The sequence below is a fragment of the Astyanax mexicanus genome, chromosome 21, assembly GCF_023375975.1.
Source record: "Astyanax mexicanus isolate ESR-SI-001 chromosome 21, AstMex3_surface, whole genome shotgun sequence".
NCBI lineage: Eukaryota > Metazoa > Chordata > Actinopteri > Characiformes > Acestrorhamphidae > Astyanax > Astyanax mexicanus.
In genome coordinates, this window is record NC_064428.1 from 32,260,962 (window position 1) to 32,278,338 (window position 17,377).

At 35.9% G+C, this 17,377-nt stretch overlaps 1 protein-coding gene across 21 annotated transcripts in view; it reads right to left on the reverse strand.

Moving 5' to 3' along the window:
* Positions 1 to 17,377, reverse strand: part of rims1b (regulating synaptic membrane exocytosis 1b) — a 120,746-nt gene that overhangs the window by 2,203 nt on the left and 101,166 nt on the right. For 16 of the 21 annotated variants that reach the window (XM_049469682.1, XM_049469679.1, XM_049469683.1 and 13 more), the window contains 6 exons: positions 15,991 to 16,149; positions 10,217 to 10,434; positions 7,027 to 7,177; positions 1,120 to 1,226; positions 889 to 990; positions 142 to 281 (listed from right to left, as the gene is read on the reverse strand). In XM_049469682.1, the coding sequence (XP_049325639.1) occupies positions 142 to 281; positions 889 to 990; positions 1,120 to 1,226; positions 7,027 to 7,177; positions 10,217 to 10,434; positions 15,991 to 16,149 (877 nt within the window). Of the gene's footprint in view, positions 1 to 141; positions 282 to 888; positions 991 to 1,119; positions 1,227 to 7,026; positions 7,178 to 10,216; positions 10,435 to 12,452; positions 12,939 to 15,990; positions 16,150 to 17,377 lie in introns of those variants that run through there. The other 5 variants (XM_049469688.1, XM_049469686.1, XM_049469693.1 and 2 more) reach the window with 3 other exon arrangements.

The following is a 17,377-nucleotide window of genomic DNA, read 5'->3' on the forward strand; positions in this document are numbered from 1 at the left end:
ACTCAGCAATAATGCATCAGTTGAGCCATATACTTTTTTAACATGTTGTATTAAACTGGATATTAAATTGTGATATTTGTTTTAAGCTTTTTATTCATAATTAGATTTAGTGAAAATTAGAGAAGAAGCCCCACTCCTCACCTGTAACACTTTACCCTGTGGGCTCTCCTCGAACTGAAGAGTCTGCTGGTACAGAGGCTCCAGCGTTTTTCGTGCAATCTTCGTTTTCTTTTTGGCTACGTACGCCCCGTTATCCAGCAGGTACACCTTAACATAAGGAGCTGAAAGAAAATCACATACAGTACATTTATTAAGTTCATTTAATTAACATTTTATTCTTCCTAAATAATAAAAATTAAGGTTAAAAAATAAACCTTATAATAAGTGCCTCTAAAAACTTTTTTTTGTTTTGTTACACATTAAAAATCAATGTAATAACATTGTAACTCCTGGTGAAGTACACCATATTTGAGTATTTTCTATTTCTATATATAGATTTTATAGTAGAACAGTCTTATTTTCTGTGCATTACAGAAAACAAAAAGTCCAAAAGTAATTTTACATTTTTCCCAGTCACTCGAGATAATTCAGGTCTGAAAGAGTTAAGGGTTGAACAATAATGATTCATTGCTGCACTACCTGCCCCCTTTCTGAAGATATACAATAAAGCCATAAAGTTTAATAGTTAAGCAGCAGCAGCAGCTAGGTTGCTGAACTTTAGAGCTACAATGCTGTAGCTAGTTATATCTGTATCAGGTAATGAATGTTAAAAGTCTCAGTGTTTAGAAAGTGTAACGATGTTCGACATCTTATGATGAGAGAGAGAGAGAGAAAGAGAAAGAGAGAGAGAGGTGGAAGACTGACTGAATGAATGACTGAAAGACTGACCAGGGAGTGATTTGGATCCTGGTTTTTGGATCAGGCCCCGGGCTCGGATCACCTCCACCTCCAGCTGACCCTTCTTATTCACCATGCCGATCTGGATGTCCCCTGCACAGCGTGGGGGCAGCGTTCATCCAACGTGAAGAAACAGAGACAGAAAGATAAAGAGCATGAGGGTGATGTTCAGAAACGTTCTCTATGCACAGTGGAATAAAAGAATCTGAAGATTTAACTGACCAATAGAAGGCGTGGCTAAGGTTTGTCGGCCAACCAGCTGTGCAGGACCCAGCCCGTCTAAGAAGTCGCTGAACTGAGTCTCCACCCTCACGGCCGGGAAGATCGGACTGGAGAAAAAAAACAAGAAAACAGTTTTTACATCAGATCAAATCCATATTATGAATATTTTAACTGCAATATTGTGTAAGAATGAGCCTCTTTGCCCAGCTTCTGACCACAACTGATAAGTTTGGTCTTTTCTACTTTTCAGTGGCTCCTACAATTGTGGAGGGCAATTTCACTAGAATTCAAGAGCTACCACTCAAGAAGGACACGCTTTGCACATGCATTTCTGGACAAGCTGAAAGATACAGAAGCAGCATCTGCAATTTCGCTTGGATTCACACTGTGAGCTATTAGTAAAGAAGGACACGCTTTACACATGCATTTCTTGAAAAGCTGAGAGATATAGAAGCAGCATCTTCAATTTTAATCGGACTCAGACTGTGAGCTACCACTCAAGAAGGACACGCTTTACACATGCATTTCTGGACAAGCTGAGAGATACAAAAGCAGCATCTGCAATTTCACTCAGACTCACACTGTGAGCTATCACTTCAGAAGGACACGCTTTACACATGCATTTCTGGACAAGCTGAAAGATGCAAAAGCAGCATCTTTAATTTCACTCAGACTCACACTGTGAGCTATCACTTCAGAAGGACACGCTTTACACATGCATTTCTGGACAAGCTGAAAGATTCAAAAGCAGCATCTTTAATTTCACTCAGACTCACACTGTGAGCTATCACTTCAGAAGGACACGCTTTACACATGCATTTCTGGACAAGCTGAAAGATTCAAAAGCAGCATCTGTAAGTTCTCACAGAATTACACTGTTTTTATATTTTTATTTTAATGTTTTATATTTTGATTCTTATATTCTTAGTTCATTATTACTCATTTTATTATTTCTCTTTATTATTTCACTTCAATTTTACTTTACTTTTACTATCATCTTTTCTTTACTTTTTGTGTCAATTTGTTTTTATGGTCTCTTAAATTTGTATTAATCTATATTAAATGTTGATTTAAATTTAGTATTTCTTTTATTTATTATTTTTACTATTTTATTCCCTATTTTTTCTCATTTCTTATTAAATGTTTTTAACCCCTTTTTTACCATTAATTCTCAGCAACATTGTAAATAAGGGTCACCCTCGATGTATTCCCTAGTGAAAATAAAGGTTGATTAATTGATTAATTCATTCATTGAGCTACCACTCAAGAAGAGCACGCTTTACACATGCATTTCTGGACAAGCTGAGAGATACAAAAGCAGCATCAAGGGAAAGAACTACTCTATGTAGACTGGTGTGGTAGAGTAATATTGTTAATATTGCTCTACACTAAAATGCTATTACATAGTTCATATGTTTATTGTCCTGCTGGTTTCCACAAAGTTACATATTGCAATGAACTTGCTGAGGTTTTATTTTCCATATTAAAGGTCAGTAGAGCATCAAAAACGGAAACGATTTTAAATGTTACTTTGTGGTACAAATGTTAAATATTGCTCCTTAAAAGCAAAGCTTATAGTCAGATATAGTAGTTATTCCTAAAATGTGTCGATATTGTGTTTAGATATGTTTAAATATACTTATTCAGCTCTGGAAAAAAATAAGAGACTGAATTTCTGCACCAGGAGTAAAGGCATAAAGTTAACCAAAAGCAGTGTGTAAGACTGGTGGAGGAGAACATGATGCCAAGATGCATGAAAACTGTGATTAAAAACCAGGGTTATTCCACCAAATATTGATTTCTGAACTCTTAAAACTTTATGAATATGAACTTGTTTTCTTTGCATTATTTGAGGTCTGAAAGCTCTGCATCTTTTTTTTTTGTTATTTCAGACATTTCTCATTTTCTGCAAATAAATGCTCTAAATGACGATATTTCTATTTGGAATTTGGGAGAAATGTTGTCTGTAGTTTATAGAATAAAACAACAATGTTAATTTTACTCAAACATAAACCTATAAATAGCAAAATTAGAAAAACTGATTCAGAAACTGAAGTGCTCTCTTAACTTTTTTCCAGAGCTGTATGTTATATATGTATGTTATATAATCGTAATGCTGGCTTTCTCTCTTTTCTCTCTATTCTCTCTCTCTGCCGTTTTCTCCAGTCTCAGCAGCTGCAGCTAAAAAGGACGACGGGAGCCGAGCAGCTCCACCGTAATTAAACAAATGTCAAAGAAAATTGGTCAGACATTTTATAGGCTCTGTTTAGCCACAATGCACACGTTTGACTGACGGCTCGGTTGCCGCGGTAACTCACACCGCCTCCCGTTGAGGATGCCGAGGCTATTTCTGTACAGAAACAGCTAAACTTAGAGTGTTCAACAGACGACATGATGCGTACAAAACAAACACATGCTTTATTTATAATATTTGATTAGTATTTATTGTACAGCCAGCCTGAGACTGAGTTCACATTTAGAATTAAAGTCTGGAGAAGTTCTCAAAACTACAAAACCAGACAGACGCTAAAAATGAGTATATAATGCACTTAAAATATATTTAATTCTACATGTTCCAGTATGTATTATTTTGGAAAAATACTATTAAATATTCAGCTTCTACATAAAAAAAACACAACTATTTAATAACCAGTATGAATTATTTAGTAAATACAGTATGGTGACGTATTCAGAATTTTCTATTGTATCGACTATACATTGACCTGGAACCAGTAAAAATTATCGAATTACTGCAATAAATCTTTCAATAACCAGTATGAATTATTCAGTAACTACTCGAACATGGTTCGGTGGCTACTTGAGATTATCCGATAATTTCTATGATTTATTCATTTACCAGTATGAATTATCCTGTTCTATCTACTATTAATTATTCATTAGCCACTGTAACTACTTCAAAAACCAGCATCAATTAATCAGTTAAAACTACCCAGAAAATCTGTTCAGTAACGAGTATAAATTATTCAATGACCAGTATGAATTATTTAAACATTACTATAAAATATTTATTAACTATGTATATTTAAAACCAGTATTAATTATTCAGTTACTACTTAACCATGGTTCAGTAGCTACTAGAGATTATCCAATAATAATTATTATGATTCATTAATTTACCAGTATGAATTACTCTAGTCAATTATACTATGAAACATTTAGTAACTACTATTGATTATTCATTAACCACTGTAATTACTTCAATAACCAGTATCAATTAATTCTAACTACTAGAATCTTTGTTCAGTAACGAGTATACATTATTTAAAGACCAGTATGAATTATTTAATCATTACTACGAAATATTAATTAACTACAATAAATGGTTTAATAACCAGTGTGAATTATTAAGTTACTACTATGACTTATTCAGTAACTGCTTAAACATGGTTCAGTAGCTACTAGAGATTATCCGATAATTATTATGATTCATTCATTTACCAGTATGAATTATCCTGTTCTATCTACTATTAAGTATTCATTAGCCACTGTAACTACTTCAAAAACCTGCATCAATTAATCAGTTAAAACTACCCAGAAAATTAGTTCAGTAATGAGTATAAATTATTCAATGACCAGTATGAATTATTAACTATTATTACTTTTTCAATCTAATATCTAATATAACATACTATAACCTATTTGGTAACGTTTCAAAATTATACTAAGTATACAGTATGAAATAAAATAAAGGTTATAAATTAGTCAATAACCAGTATGAATTTTAGATTAGCCAGTGATTTTTGTCACTGATTTAACTTTTTAGCAAGTACTAGAAACTTTTTTGCAACTAGAAATGATTCAGTAACCAGTATGAATTGTTAAATAATTCCTATTAAATGTTCTGTATGCAACTAATGGATTTTATTTTAACTACTACAATTAATTAATTAATTAGCTAACCACTATGAATTCTTTAGCAAGTGCTTTACAAAAAAAAATATTCTGTAACTACATTGTTTTCATATAACTACTATAAATGAATAATCAACCAGTATGAATTATTTAATAACTACTAGAATCCTTTCTGTAACTACTATTAGTTACCCAGTTACAGTCTGAATTATTTAGTAACTAAAACAATGCAAATTACAAATAAAAACTTAAGTTAGGGATGAATTGTTCAGTAACCAGTATGAATAGTTCTGTAACTACAATTGTGTAATTACAATTTAATAAATATATTATGTAGTTATAAAAGTAAGTAAGGGTATGTTAAACTCATGAAATGTTAAAAAAACTATAATTTCTTCACATAACTACTATATTTGAATCATCAACCAGTATGAATTATTTAGTAACTACTAGAATCCTTTCTGTAACTACTATTAGTTACCCAGTTCCAGTATGAATTATTAAGTTACTACTAGAATCCTTTCTGTAACTACTATTAGTTACCCAGTTCCAGTATGAATTATTAAGTTACTACTAGAATCCTTTCTGTGACTACTATTAGTTACCCAGTTCCAGTATGAATTATTAAGTTACTACTAGAATCCTTTCTGTAACTACTATTAGTTACCCAGTTCCAGTATGAATTATTAAGTTACTACTAGAATCCTTTCTGTGACTACTATTAGTTACCCAGTTCCAGTATGAATTATTAAGTTACTACTAGAATCCTTTCTGTAACTACTATTAGTTACCCAGTTCCAGTATGAATTATTAAGTTACTACTAGAATCCTTTCTGTGACTACTATTAGTTACCCAGTTCCAGTATGAATTATTAAGTTACTACTAGAAACCTTTCTGTAACTACTATTAGTTACCCAGTTCCAGTATGAATTATTAAGTTACTACTAGAATCCTTTCTGTGACTACTATTAGTTACCCAGTTCCAGTATGAATTATTAAGTTACTACTAGAATCCTTACTGTAACTACTATTAGTTATCCAGTTCCAGTATGAATTATTAAGTTACTACTAGAATCCTTACTGTAACTACTATTAGTTATCCAGTTCCAGTATGAATTATTTAGTGAATAAAACATTATAAATAACACCAATTACAAATGAATACTTAATTTGGGGATAAATTGTTCAGTTACCAGTATGAATAGTCCTGTAACTACCAGTAATTACTGTGTAATTACAATGAAACTGATATGTTATGTAGTTATAAAAGTAAGTAAGAGTATCACTTCAATTGTATGTTGGTTAAAAGCTGAACTGAACTTCAAGGTGAAAGTAAATGATTCTCTATTGAATGTAACTCTAAAACTCAAATATTACATTTTAGAGTTAGGTTTAGGGTTAGATTTAATGTTGAGGTTGATCTTAAGATTAGGGTTATGTTTAGAAATAGGTTCTATAGAGAATAATTTAACATTTAACTATGAGTTAACTTACATTTAATAGAGATTGGATTTTATTTGAATGTTATTTGAACATCGATGAGGCATCTTTAATAGACCGTCAAAATAAAGTTTTAGCTTTTTAACCCTCCTATTGTCTTTGGGCTCATTTTGACCCCATTCAATGTATAAAGTCTCTGAAAAATTCAATGTCTTTTCTTAATTTGATGAAAACAAGACAAGAAGTACAAAATAAAATGTTTCAAATGTTTCACTTTCAATATCTTTAAAAGTTTTGCACATATTTGTGTGGTAAAAATTCAGTTTTTAATTTTTCTCTAAATGTCACTTCACTTTAGCCCCTGACCTAACAACACAATGCTTATAATACTTATATTATACTAATATAACGTTATACTAATGTCAGAACCACTGATAATTCATTAAATAAACATAAATTATGTTTAAATGTAATTATAATCATTTTCTGGAGGTTTGAGGATAGTAGGAGGGTTAATAAGTATTTTATTCATTCTGAAGTGTGGAAATTAAAGTAAAATGAATGAAATAAAGTATAAAATAAAGTTCCCTCACCTTCCCTCGGAGTTGTAGCTGGTCATGCTGCCGTTGTTGGACTCGCGGCTGGGCTGCCGGCTCATGTTGCGCTGCAGCTCCACGGCCATGCCCGTCTCCTGACTCCGCTGGATGGTCGTCCCGCCTCCTTTAGACTTCTTATTAGATGCCTCTGGAGACAGACGCACGGGACAGCCAGTAAATACAGCAGCCGGGACAGAGTTTACTGAGGTTTACAGGACCTTAAGTGACTCCTACACCCATTTAGTGATATGAAAAGATCACTTTGTATCTAAACATATTGGCCATTGTATTAGAAATACTGTATTTGCCATATAAGAGAAGTTATAGATTAGTTATCAAATGTACTAGAAAAAAAAATGCTGGAAAATGAAACCCCCACCTCCGTAGAAGTTGTCAGCAGAGGGAAAAAACATGAATTTCTGACCCCTGAGTAAATTTTACATTTCATTAGTAAATCAGAGGAGCAGAGTCTGGAGGAAGAGTGGAGAGACACACAGTCCAAAACTGCTTGAGGTCTAGTGTGAAGTTTCCACCAATCAGTGATGGTTTGTTTGGAGAGACATGTGATCTGCTGGTGTTGATCCACTGTGTTTTATTATCAAGTCTAAAGTCAGTGCAGTTTTGTTTTCCCACAAAATCTTACAGCACTTTATGCTTCTTCCCTCTGCTGCTGACAACTTTTATGAAGATACATTTCATTTTTCAGCAGGACTTGGTACACTGACCACACTGCCAAAAAATAAACACAGGAAATAACATTCCAAACATAGGAAATAAACATAATATTGAAACAATGCAAAATCTTCAGCATTGTACTGTGTGAGAATATTGAATACTGGAGCTGAACAGGATGGATTAATTACCGCAGGACTTACATTAGGAACCTCTACACTTCTTTCTGAGTGCAACTCCTGTATTTTTGCAACAGTTTCTTTGAGGATAATCGTAATTTGAGTGTAATCTCTCTGTGTTTGTGCTGATAAATCTGCAGAGAAGAGCTAACGGCTGCTTCTGTGCTCTCCAGAAACAAAAGCTCAATCTCCTCGGCCGGACTCGCTGTGCTCGAACAGGCAGCGGAGTGCAGAGCGGAGTCTCGCTCCAGGCCTCAGAGTTCCCTAATGTGCTTTTATGTCGGCTTCAAAGAGAACAAGAGCAACAGCAGCAGCAGCAGTGCAAGCACCAGCCCTCCGTACCTCACCCTCCAACCCCCCGACCCCGCCCCTCATACAGACTACTGATGCTGAATACTGCAGAGTCACCTCTCACTTTAAAAAGGCTGGAAAATAGCCACAAGTGCTTTTATTAAAAAGAACACTGGTGTTCTAAAGTCTTCTTATATTCTGGTGTTTTCTTTATTTCTTGTGATTATCATATTAAGACTTGCCATAAGTCATGAACATGTGAGCAAAGTTAGGCATGGATTGTATTACAGGATGTTAGATTAGAAGGTGAGGATTTAGGCCCCAAAATGTAGTTTAAGGGCCTTTCCATCAAATGGGTGCCATTTCTGTTGCACACAAATGTGCACACAAAATAACTTTAATTTGTTTTATTATAAAGCACAGTGCTTGTAAGTTGACCTAATTGCAAAAGTGAGATATGTTAATAAAAACATTAATAAAAACTACTTAGAACACTGAAAAAATTCTACAACAGGAAGTGACATCAGCTGGTTCTTCTGAAGATCATGGGAAGACCAAAATTTCCAAAAAGTTCCCTCATTATTGTTTCTGTATATTTGATCTTATTATATAGTAACTATAACTGAGAAGGTCAATCTCAACACTCATTCCTGTTACCTAAATGAATTCTTAGTAAATATATATATATATATTGTGGCGTGAGGAGGCGGGGGAACCGTGGGTCCGCCCCACGCCGGAACTCACAGCCATGTCTGTCCCAGCCGGTGTGCATTCAGGACTGATTAAGCCGCCAGCTGGGACAGGCATAAAAACTCTGCCTCAGCTCACACTCGAGAGAGACTTGGACTTGGGAGGAGTGAGCCGAGGCCGCACGGACCTTTAAACGACCACTCAGTGATTTATATAGACTCTAGAGCCCCATTGGGCCGAGTTATGCTTATTTAAGTTTGTTTTTGGGTGTGGTGGAGGGCATTTTCGAAAATAAAGGTACGTTTTGAATTAATTTAATCCCCGTGTCTGTGTATCTCTGTGTGCTTCCTCCTTCCGGGTCACAGTGGTCACGCCCCCTACCCCAGGGGCCTACCACAATATATATATATATATATTTTTTTTTTGGGGGGGGAAAATCACATACTCATCATCATGTACTCTTTGTCCTTATGCTAATATCATATCCGCTATTTAGCTATTTTTCATGTTTTTGCTAATTCTATCCTAAAAAATTATTTTTATTACTTTCAGTTATGTTAGTCAAAACATAAAAAGTAACAGGAATGAGTGCCAGTAACATAATTTTTTTTCAGTAACAAGAGTGAGTTCTAGTAACAGGAATGAGTGAGATTAACAGGAGTGTATTTTTGTTATAAATATCAATTACTTGAACATTCATCCAACTATTTCTTTAATATAAAGACTTTCTTGAGAGAAAATCAAAGGATTTAGTGGCCTTGCTTTTAAATAGGCTTTTTAAATCTCACATGAGTTTTGTAACCATCTTTAGATTTAAAACCTTAAAAAAATAAGTAAAGCTGCCTGGGATTGACCAGTACATCGAATAGTAAAATATGTTATTAGATTCAAAGTAAAAAAAAAAATATATGATTAAGGGGCACTGAATACTTTTGCACTTCACAAAACTTTGAAAAACCATGTATTATTTTTATTCCTCTTCACAATAAAAAAAAATACATTTAAATTTGTGGTTGTAAGGTGACAAAAAGTGAAGAAGTTCAAGGGGGTTGAATACTTTTCCAAGTACAGTAAATTTGTAAAGTTTGTATGGTGTTGCTACCTAATTATTTTTGTTACTTAGTTTTTTTCCAATTGCCTTGGAGAGGATCTGAAGTAATTTAAACTTTCCTAAGACAATATTATAATAGAATATAAAACTTTTTAATGTTTATTTTAGAGAAATGCATTTAAAAAGATGCTTTTGCTATGTTCGAGGGGTGTTGGAAACAAACTGTGGATTGTAAAAGCATGTCTAAGAATTTCTTATGTTAAATTTCTGGAAGCTATAAGACACTGAAGCTGTGATCACTGACCCGTCGGGCTGATCTGGGAGGTGCTCCTGCTGCGTCTGTTGCCCACGATGGCGACGAAGCGAGCGTTGAGGCTGCCGCGCCGCTTCTTGCTCCCGCCGCTCACCGTGCCCAGAGCCGTGTCTGATTGGCTGCCGTCCGTCCGCTCCGACGTGTTGATCTCACCGCTCACACTGGTGCTCTTCAGCATGCTGCGACCCGCCGACGACCGCACCTGCCGACTGGAGGAGGCAAGGATTACAGTTATCATACACCATCACACAATCTCAGAGAGGAGGACACCTGAGACACGCCCGAATCTGGAGGCTTTAATGTTTTCATGACTTGTATGAAGTATTTTTATTATCATTAAAGGGGTGGTCCGTAATATTTTGTTTCAAAACTGAAAGCGGAAGCATTTCTGATTGGAGAGGAATATGGATCAAATATTGTGTTTAATGGTACCAGTGTGCTGAAACGACCAATCCTGCTAAGCCTAATATATTCATGTCAGGTCGCTTTTTGCATCTTTACGTACTTAGGCCACACGTACTGCCTCTAAAAGAGGCTCTGGCTCAGTTTTACTGAACGCGAGCGGCTGGTGGAGCAATGGAGACTTCAGAAGAGGAATCTCAGAGCTCAGTAGCTCATTCACTCATAGTAAAACCAAAGAAACGAAGGAGTGAAGATTCTGACTGAGCTCTCTCTCTCTCTCTCTCTGACTGAACATAACCTGGAATCGGATTCATCCACTCCTAAAGGAGACCACGTCACACCCACCCAGTTTAAAATGATTCTTCTTCCGCATGCTCAGTGCAATTACCCATTCTCACCAGAGAGGGCACTAAATCCCCTAAATGCCTAAAGTTACGGACATCAGCTTTAACACACTGACACCATTTAAATTTGATTACGTTTTGGTCTATTTTTATAGAAAACCAACAAAACAATCAAAAAAGTCTGTGTGTTTATCATATAGACATGCTGTTTAACCCTTGTGTGGTGTTCATATTTTTGTTACTCGTTTACTTTGTTACTTGTATTTAATTCAGCAAAATTAAGCAATTCTACATTAAAATGCTTTACACATGCTTGCTTCACCTAAATTGCAAGCAATATAAACAGCTTACATGGTTAATATTTGCCCTTTACCTTTCTTATGTTACATTTCTTTTAAAAGTGCTACTCTTTTTTTAATAAAATGTAAAAGAAAATGAATTAAACTCAAGATATGAGTAGAAAATTTGTTTAGTTTCAAATTTACAAATAAAGCAATGTTTATTAGCCCTTGGCCAAACATACTGTATGTAATATAAATGTGTGTGTGTGTGGGGGGGGGGGGGGTGTACAATGTGTGCTTATCGAAAATGGGTTTTGATATATGTTTTTCACAAAAAATGATCCAATGCCAATGAGTTTGAGTTTGAATTTTTTTAGTATCATTTGATGAAAAATGAAAACGGGTCCCACAGACCCGAACACCACACAAGGGATAAAATAAAATGGTAAATAAATGTCAATAAAAACAGAATGTAATGTTTTGCAAATCTCATAGACCCTTGTTTTATTCAAAACACATCTCAAAAAAGGTGTAACAAAGGTAACAGAAGGTTGGAAAAAAGTAAGTGGTACTAATAAAAATCAGCTGAAATAAGTGCAATAAGTGCTCTTTACTTTCTTCTTATCAAGCCTTTTGTTGCCCCGTTCCAATTTTTTTGAGACGTGTAGCTTCCATCAAGTTCTAATTGTATAAAATTAAAGTGTCTCACTTTTAACATCTGATATGTGTTCTATGTTCTATTGGGAATAAAATATGGGTCTATGAGATTTGCAAATCATTGCATTCTGCTTTCATTGTTTTGTAATTGGAGTTTAAGGGTCAAGAATGACCCGCCACCATGTTTAACAGAAAAGGAAAAGCCTTAAACCGGGGGTCAGCAATTAGGTTTGGTCACGGGCCAGATATTTTCCAAGCTATTACGTGGCGGCTACTAAAAAAAAAATGTGTTTTTTGAAAATCAAGTGTAAAGTATCTAGTAGCTCTCCAGCCCAGAGGGTTGTTGAACCCAATTGTAGAACAGTTGATCTCAAAGCAGGTGAACCAGAGAAAAAAGAGGGAAAAATAAATCAATAAACACGTTCCAATACACTACCGCTGCCATGGCTAGTAAATTGGGACACGGCCAGGAAAAAAATGCCCTTATAAGGAGATAGGGAGCCCAAAAACAGGCAGAAAAAATTTCAAAAGAGAGAGACAGGGTAGGAATGTAAACAAAAGCTCACTAGAGAGTCATTTTATTTATTAATTTGTTTTCATTATCATTCATATAGCTTTTTATTTTTATATACCAGAAGCAGATGCTAACTGCTAAATGCTACACAGTCACAGCTTCACATTGATCCCCCTTTGAAACAGCAGAAAGGTAAAGCTCTTGGTCGCCCCCTAGTGCTGTGGAGGAGCTGGTGAGTGCTTGCTCCTTCTGAGGGAGTTAAGGTACTGCAGGACTGTCGGATTACACTGTTTCCACGCCCTCCAGCACCCAGACTGTTCACATTACTGCCTTCTCCTGGGGAGGGTGTGGTTATAGCGGACAGGGGGAGGGAGGAGGTGGGCCTTTCTGCTCCAGAGTGCAGGAGGGTAAGAGAAGGACGGGCAGCTACAGGGCTAACACTGCGTGGACGGGGATCAGGGTCTGGTACGGGGTCCAAGCACTGCAGGTATGACTGGAGGCATGCAAGGAAGGCTCTAAAAAAACACATACAAACACAGGAAATACACAGGAAATACACACTAATACATAATAATACACACAAAAAGGACATGCAAACACATGCATATACTGTAATAGAGCACATGCAAAAGTACTATATGGACCAAAGTACGGGGACACCTCTTAATTCATTGCTTCTTGTTGGAAGTAAATGTCTCTACTGTCAAAGGCTTTCTACTAGACTTTGAAGGAACATTGCTGTGAGAATTTGTTTGCAATTCAGCAACAAGACTCTTGGTTCCCTTTTTTTATACCCCTCTATAGCCTGGCATTTCTTAGAATTAGCCAATTTGTCAATACGTTCATTGTAGGTTTTTCTGCTCCTTGCCAGTTTCAGTCTCTTTCAGAAAGAGCCGTTTACGAGCCGGGCTCTGTCACTTTTTATGCAAATAAGCTTTTGCTGGCCACGCCCCATGTTTACAAAGAGTCTTGACCAAATGTCAGCATTAGCTTGTGCTGAATGGCAAAACACGAACAAGCTAGTTCTTAACTTAACTCTGTCACGGATGGTAGGTACAGATCCCTCCCTCAAACAAAGTCTGCTGGCTAATCCTGCTGTATAATGTTGGATACTCTCAATCAGCAGACTGAAATGGCGTTTCTTTAACTGATGTAGTGGGTGGGGCTCTGGTGGGCTCGACTGATTCAACTAAAACAGATGGATGGATGTTTTTTGTGCTTTGGAGTGTTTATAGGGGTAAAAGCACGCAAATATTGAGGTTTACAAAATATGTTACCTTTAAAATCACTGAATGTACACCTTAGAAGGAGTGTCCACAAACATTTAATCTGCAATTTTCCCTATTTATTAGACTTGTCATGACTATGTGTTTCTAATTAAACTCTTTATTACAGAATTTTTTTTAGGATTTGCATATTTGATGAATCATCATTAATTAGCTGGCAGTTTGCATGCAGATAAAGCAGATAATGTTCTCTTACAATAGAAAACAGAGCCAAATTACCATATACATTATATACAGCATTGAAAAAAAAAATTGTACCAGGAGTAAAGGCATAAAGTTCAAATCCAAAAGCAGTGAGTAAGACTGGTGGAGGAGAACATGATGCCAAGATGCATGAAAACAACTGTGATTAAAAACCAGGGTTATTCCACCAAATATTGATTTCGGAACTTTTAAAACTATTTTTTCTGCAAATAAATGCTCTAAATGAAAATAGTTAACAGGTGGAGGTAAAACGAGTGCTTTATAAATACATAAATAAAGTGTATTATTATTATACAGTATATTCCTAAAAAAAAAAAAACATTTTAGCTACATTAAATAAAACCAAAAAGTAAACTAAATAAATCCTATTTAACACAACAATTATAGTAAAACAACCACAATCAATTTTCTAAAGCAGTTTCCTGTAGCTTGTTCATTGACTGCGCTGAGATGGACGAGTGGCCTGGGCTCTGCTTGTGCTATTATCTTTGCAGGCGGAGGAATAAGTGCTACACTAATGACTCTCAGACCCTGGAGGAACAACACACTCAGGAGATTTGTGGACGTCTGGCTGGAGGACACCATCCGAAACAAACCAGCAGCAGAATCTCTCAGAGTTTCAGTCCTTTAGACCGAGGGAAAGTGTGTCAGGAGCTGGAGGCTCCGCGGACTCATAATGCTCTAGTTGGCGTTTACGTCAGCGGGGCGATGGGGAAGTGTGTCTGGACTGCGTAATGCTTTTAATAGCCGTGCGGTGACACTCTGTACGCTTCTGGAGGCTGAGAGACGATCTGTGTTTTTTATTGTGTTTCTCCATTTTTAAATCAGTAAGACAGAAAATATAGTGCATAAACTATATAGTGTGCAGTTGTTTAGTGTTTAATGTGTAAACAGCATGGAGCAGCAGAGACAGCGTTTGTTCATAGCAGTATGTTATCCAAAATCAGTGCATAGGACTAATTAATCATGTGCGTTAACGCTTTAACGTTGATATTGCCCTAATTTAAAGCTGTTATAAGCCCTATTTGGACGGGATTAGTTTCTAAGGGGGTCCTGGGGTAATTTAAATTTTCTATTTTATGGGGTTTTTTATCCTCTGTAATTTTATTTTCATCCGTATTGACCATTCATGTATTTTTCTCAGACGTCCTCTTAGAGAAAATTACAGGCTGAATTATCTACTGTTTTTCTCTGAACTCTTTTCGTGGTCCTCCGGTAATTTTAGTCCCGTCCGGATCCACATCTCTGAGTTTCGTCTCCTTGCATTTAATAAAATAGTTATTTGTCCACTGCCGCGCACCGTAATTATACTTTGGGCGAGCGTTCTTCGGAGATCCAAGTAAAAACACAACAGTGAGTGGAAATGGAGGAGCTACTGAACGCTGCGATGTCATGTGACCGAGAAAGCCTAAAAAAAACCTCACTTCATCCTCCTGGTTTTTTAATTGCAGTCCAGATGCAAAAGTTTTATTACTGAGTAGAAGTGTGAAATGTATTATCCTTGGTAACGTTAGCTAGCTCACTTTAGCTAGGTAAAGTTAGTATGTTAGTTAGCTCATCGCTAAAGTTAGTATGTTAGCTAGCTCGCTGCTAATGTTAGCATGTTAGCTAGCTCTTCCTTAATCTTAGTTCTCTCTTCGGATTAGATGTTTACATCTGAAAATGTAATACCTAAAGCAAATTTACAGTAAATTTAGGACAATTTCCGACATTATTTACCCAGATTTTAATTTAAGACATTTTAAGACTTTTTAAGGGCCCACAGGAACCATGTTTTAAAGAGCAATGAACCTTATTCAAAAAGAAGGATAATCAGATATTGCACCAATTAGAATGTATAAATGGATATTGGAATACTTGTACTAAATATAAAAGAAAACATAAATAAACTTAACATGCTGTTTTAATTTACTTTAAAAATAATTGGCTCTCATCCATCATCAAGGTCATCCACCATGATCAAGGTCATGACCATATATTGCACAGTAAGCAGGAACCACATGTGCAAATCTGCTCCAGGATCAGGTATTTGGGTAAAGGGGAGGAGATCCAGGACCAGCACAGCTTTACTCAGTACCTGACATCTTCATCTCCGGCCACAGTGTGGCGCCGGCGCTTCAGCTCCTCTGAGAAGCGCCTCTTCCCCAGACTCCTCCTCTGGGTGGGGCTGTTCACGCCCCACGAGATACGCCTCTCCTTTTTCTCCTCCCCTTTACAGCTCTCCAGAGACTTTGACCTTTGGTCACCGATGTGAGAAAACAGTAGGAGCATGCAGACCAGACGAGACGCATGCATTACATGCATCACATGCAGAACAGAAGGAAGAGAGGGATAAAAAGAGGACAAGAGAAAGAGAAAAGAAAAAGACGACAGGAGCATGCATAAGACAGAACAAGCCATGCAAAGACAGATGCAATCACACAGACCACTGATTTATCCACGCCCCCTGCTTATTGGATTTCTGGTGATTAGTGTTTTTAGTGTTTTAAACTTTTAAAAACGTTTGAGAAATGTATGTATCTAATGTTAATCTGGTGTAAAATAGACCTAATGCAGAGGCAGAAAGAGAAATATATGTGCAGTCATGGGCCATGGACTGAAATATACTACTTATAATAATACATTTTTTAATTACTATCATTCACGCACCATTTTACTTGAGTTACTATCGTTATCTATCTTTGACAGTGTTGTTTAAACTTAGATTTTCCAATTGATGTTTCAATTCACTTTTTTTTCCTAAACGCTCAGGAACATTAATGTAGTCAGGGTTGCCAGATCCATCAAAAATATCCAGCCCAAACTCTAACCCTGCACTTCAGAGGCTAAAACTAGCCCGAAATACATGTCTGTCACACGTTTAAAGCAAATTTCAAAATAACTATGTGTGTATGAATTAGTATTTGGTTTAAAAGGAATTTATTATCAGTATTACTATTTATCATGAATACTTTTTGTAACATTAGTGTTTTATTAGTTCTTTTTATGACAGTTTTATATCTCAGTCAAGAACATTTAATAGTAACATAATTAGCAAAAACTGACTTTTATTTTTACCCATTTCTGGACTTGCCCCTCCTGAACTCTCTTCTATCCTCTATAAAATTTTCTATCCTTAGTTCATAAAAAATAAAACTTTCTACTGTTGCACCAGGAGCGGCATAAAGTTATCCAAAAGCAGTGTGTAAGACTGGTGGAGAAGAACATGCCAACATGCATGAAAACTTTGCTCTGCATCTTTTTTGTTATTTTAGCCATTTCTCATTTTCTGCAAATAAATACTCTTAATATCTCAATTTTAATTGGAATGTGGGAGAAATGTTGTCTGTAGTTTATAGAATAAAACAACCATGTTTATTTTACTCAAACAAAAACCTATAAATAGCAAAATCAGAGAAACTGATTCAGAAACTGAAGTGGTCTCTCAATTTGTTACAGAGAGTATCTCTCATTTTGCTATCTGT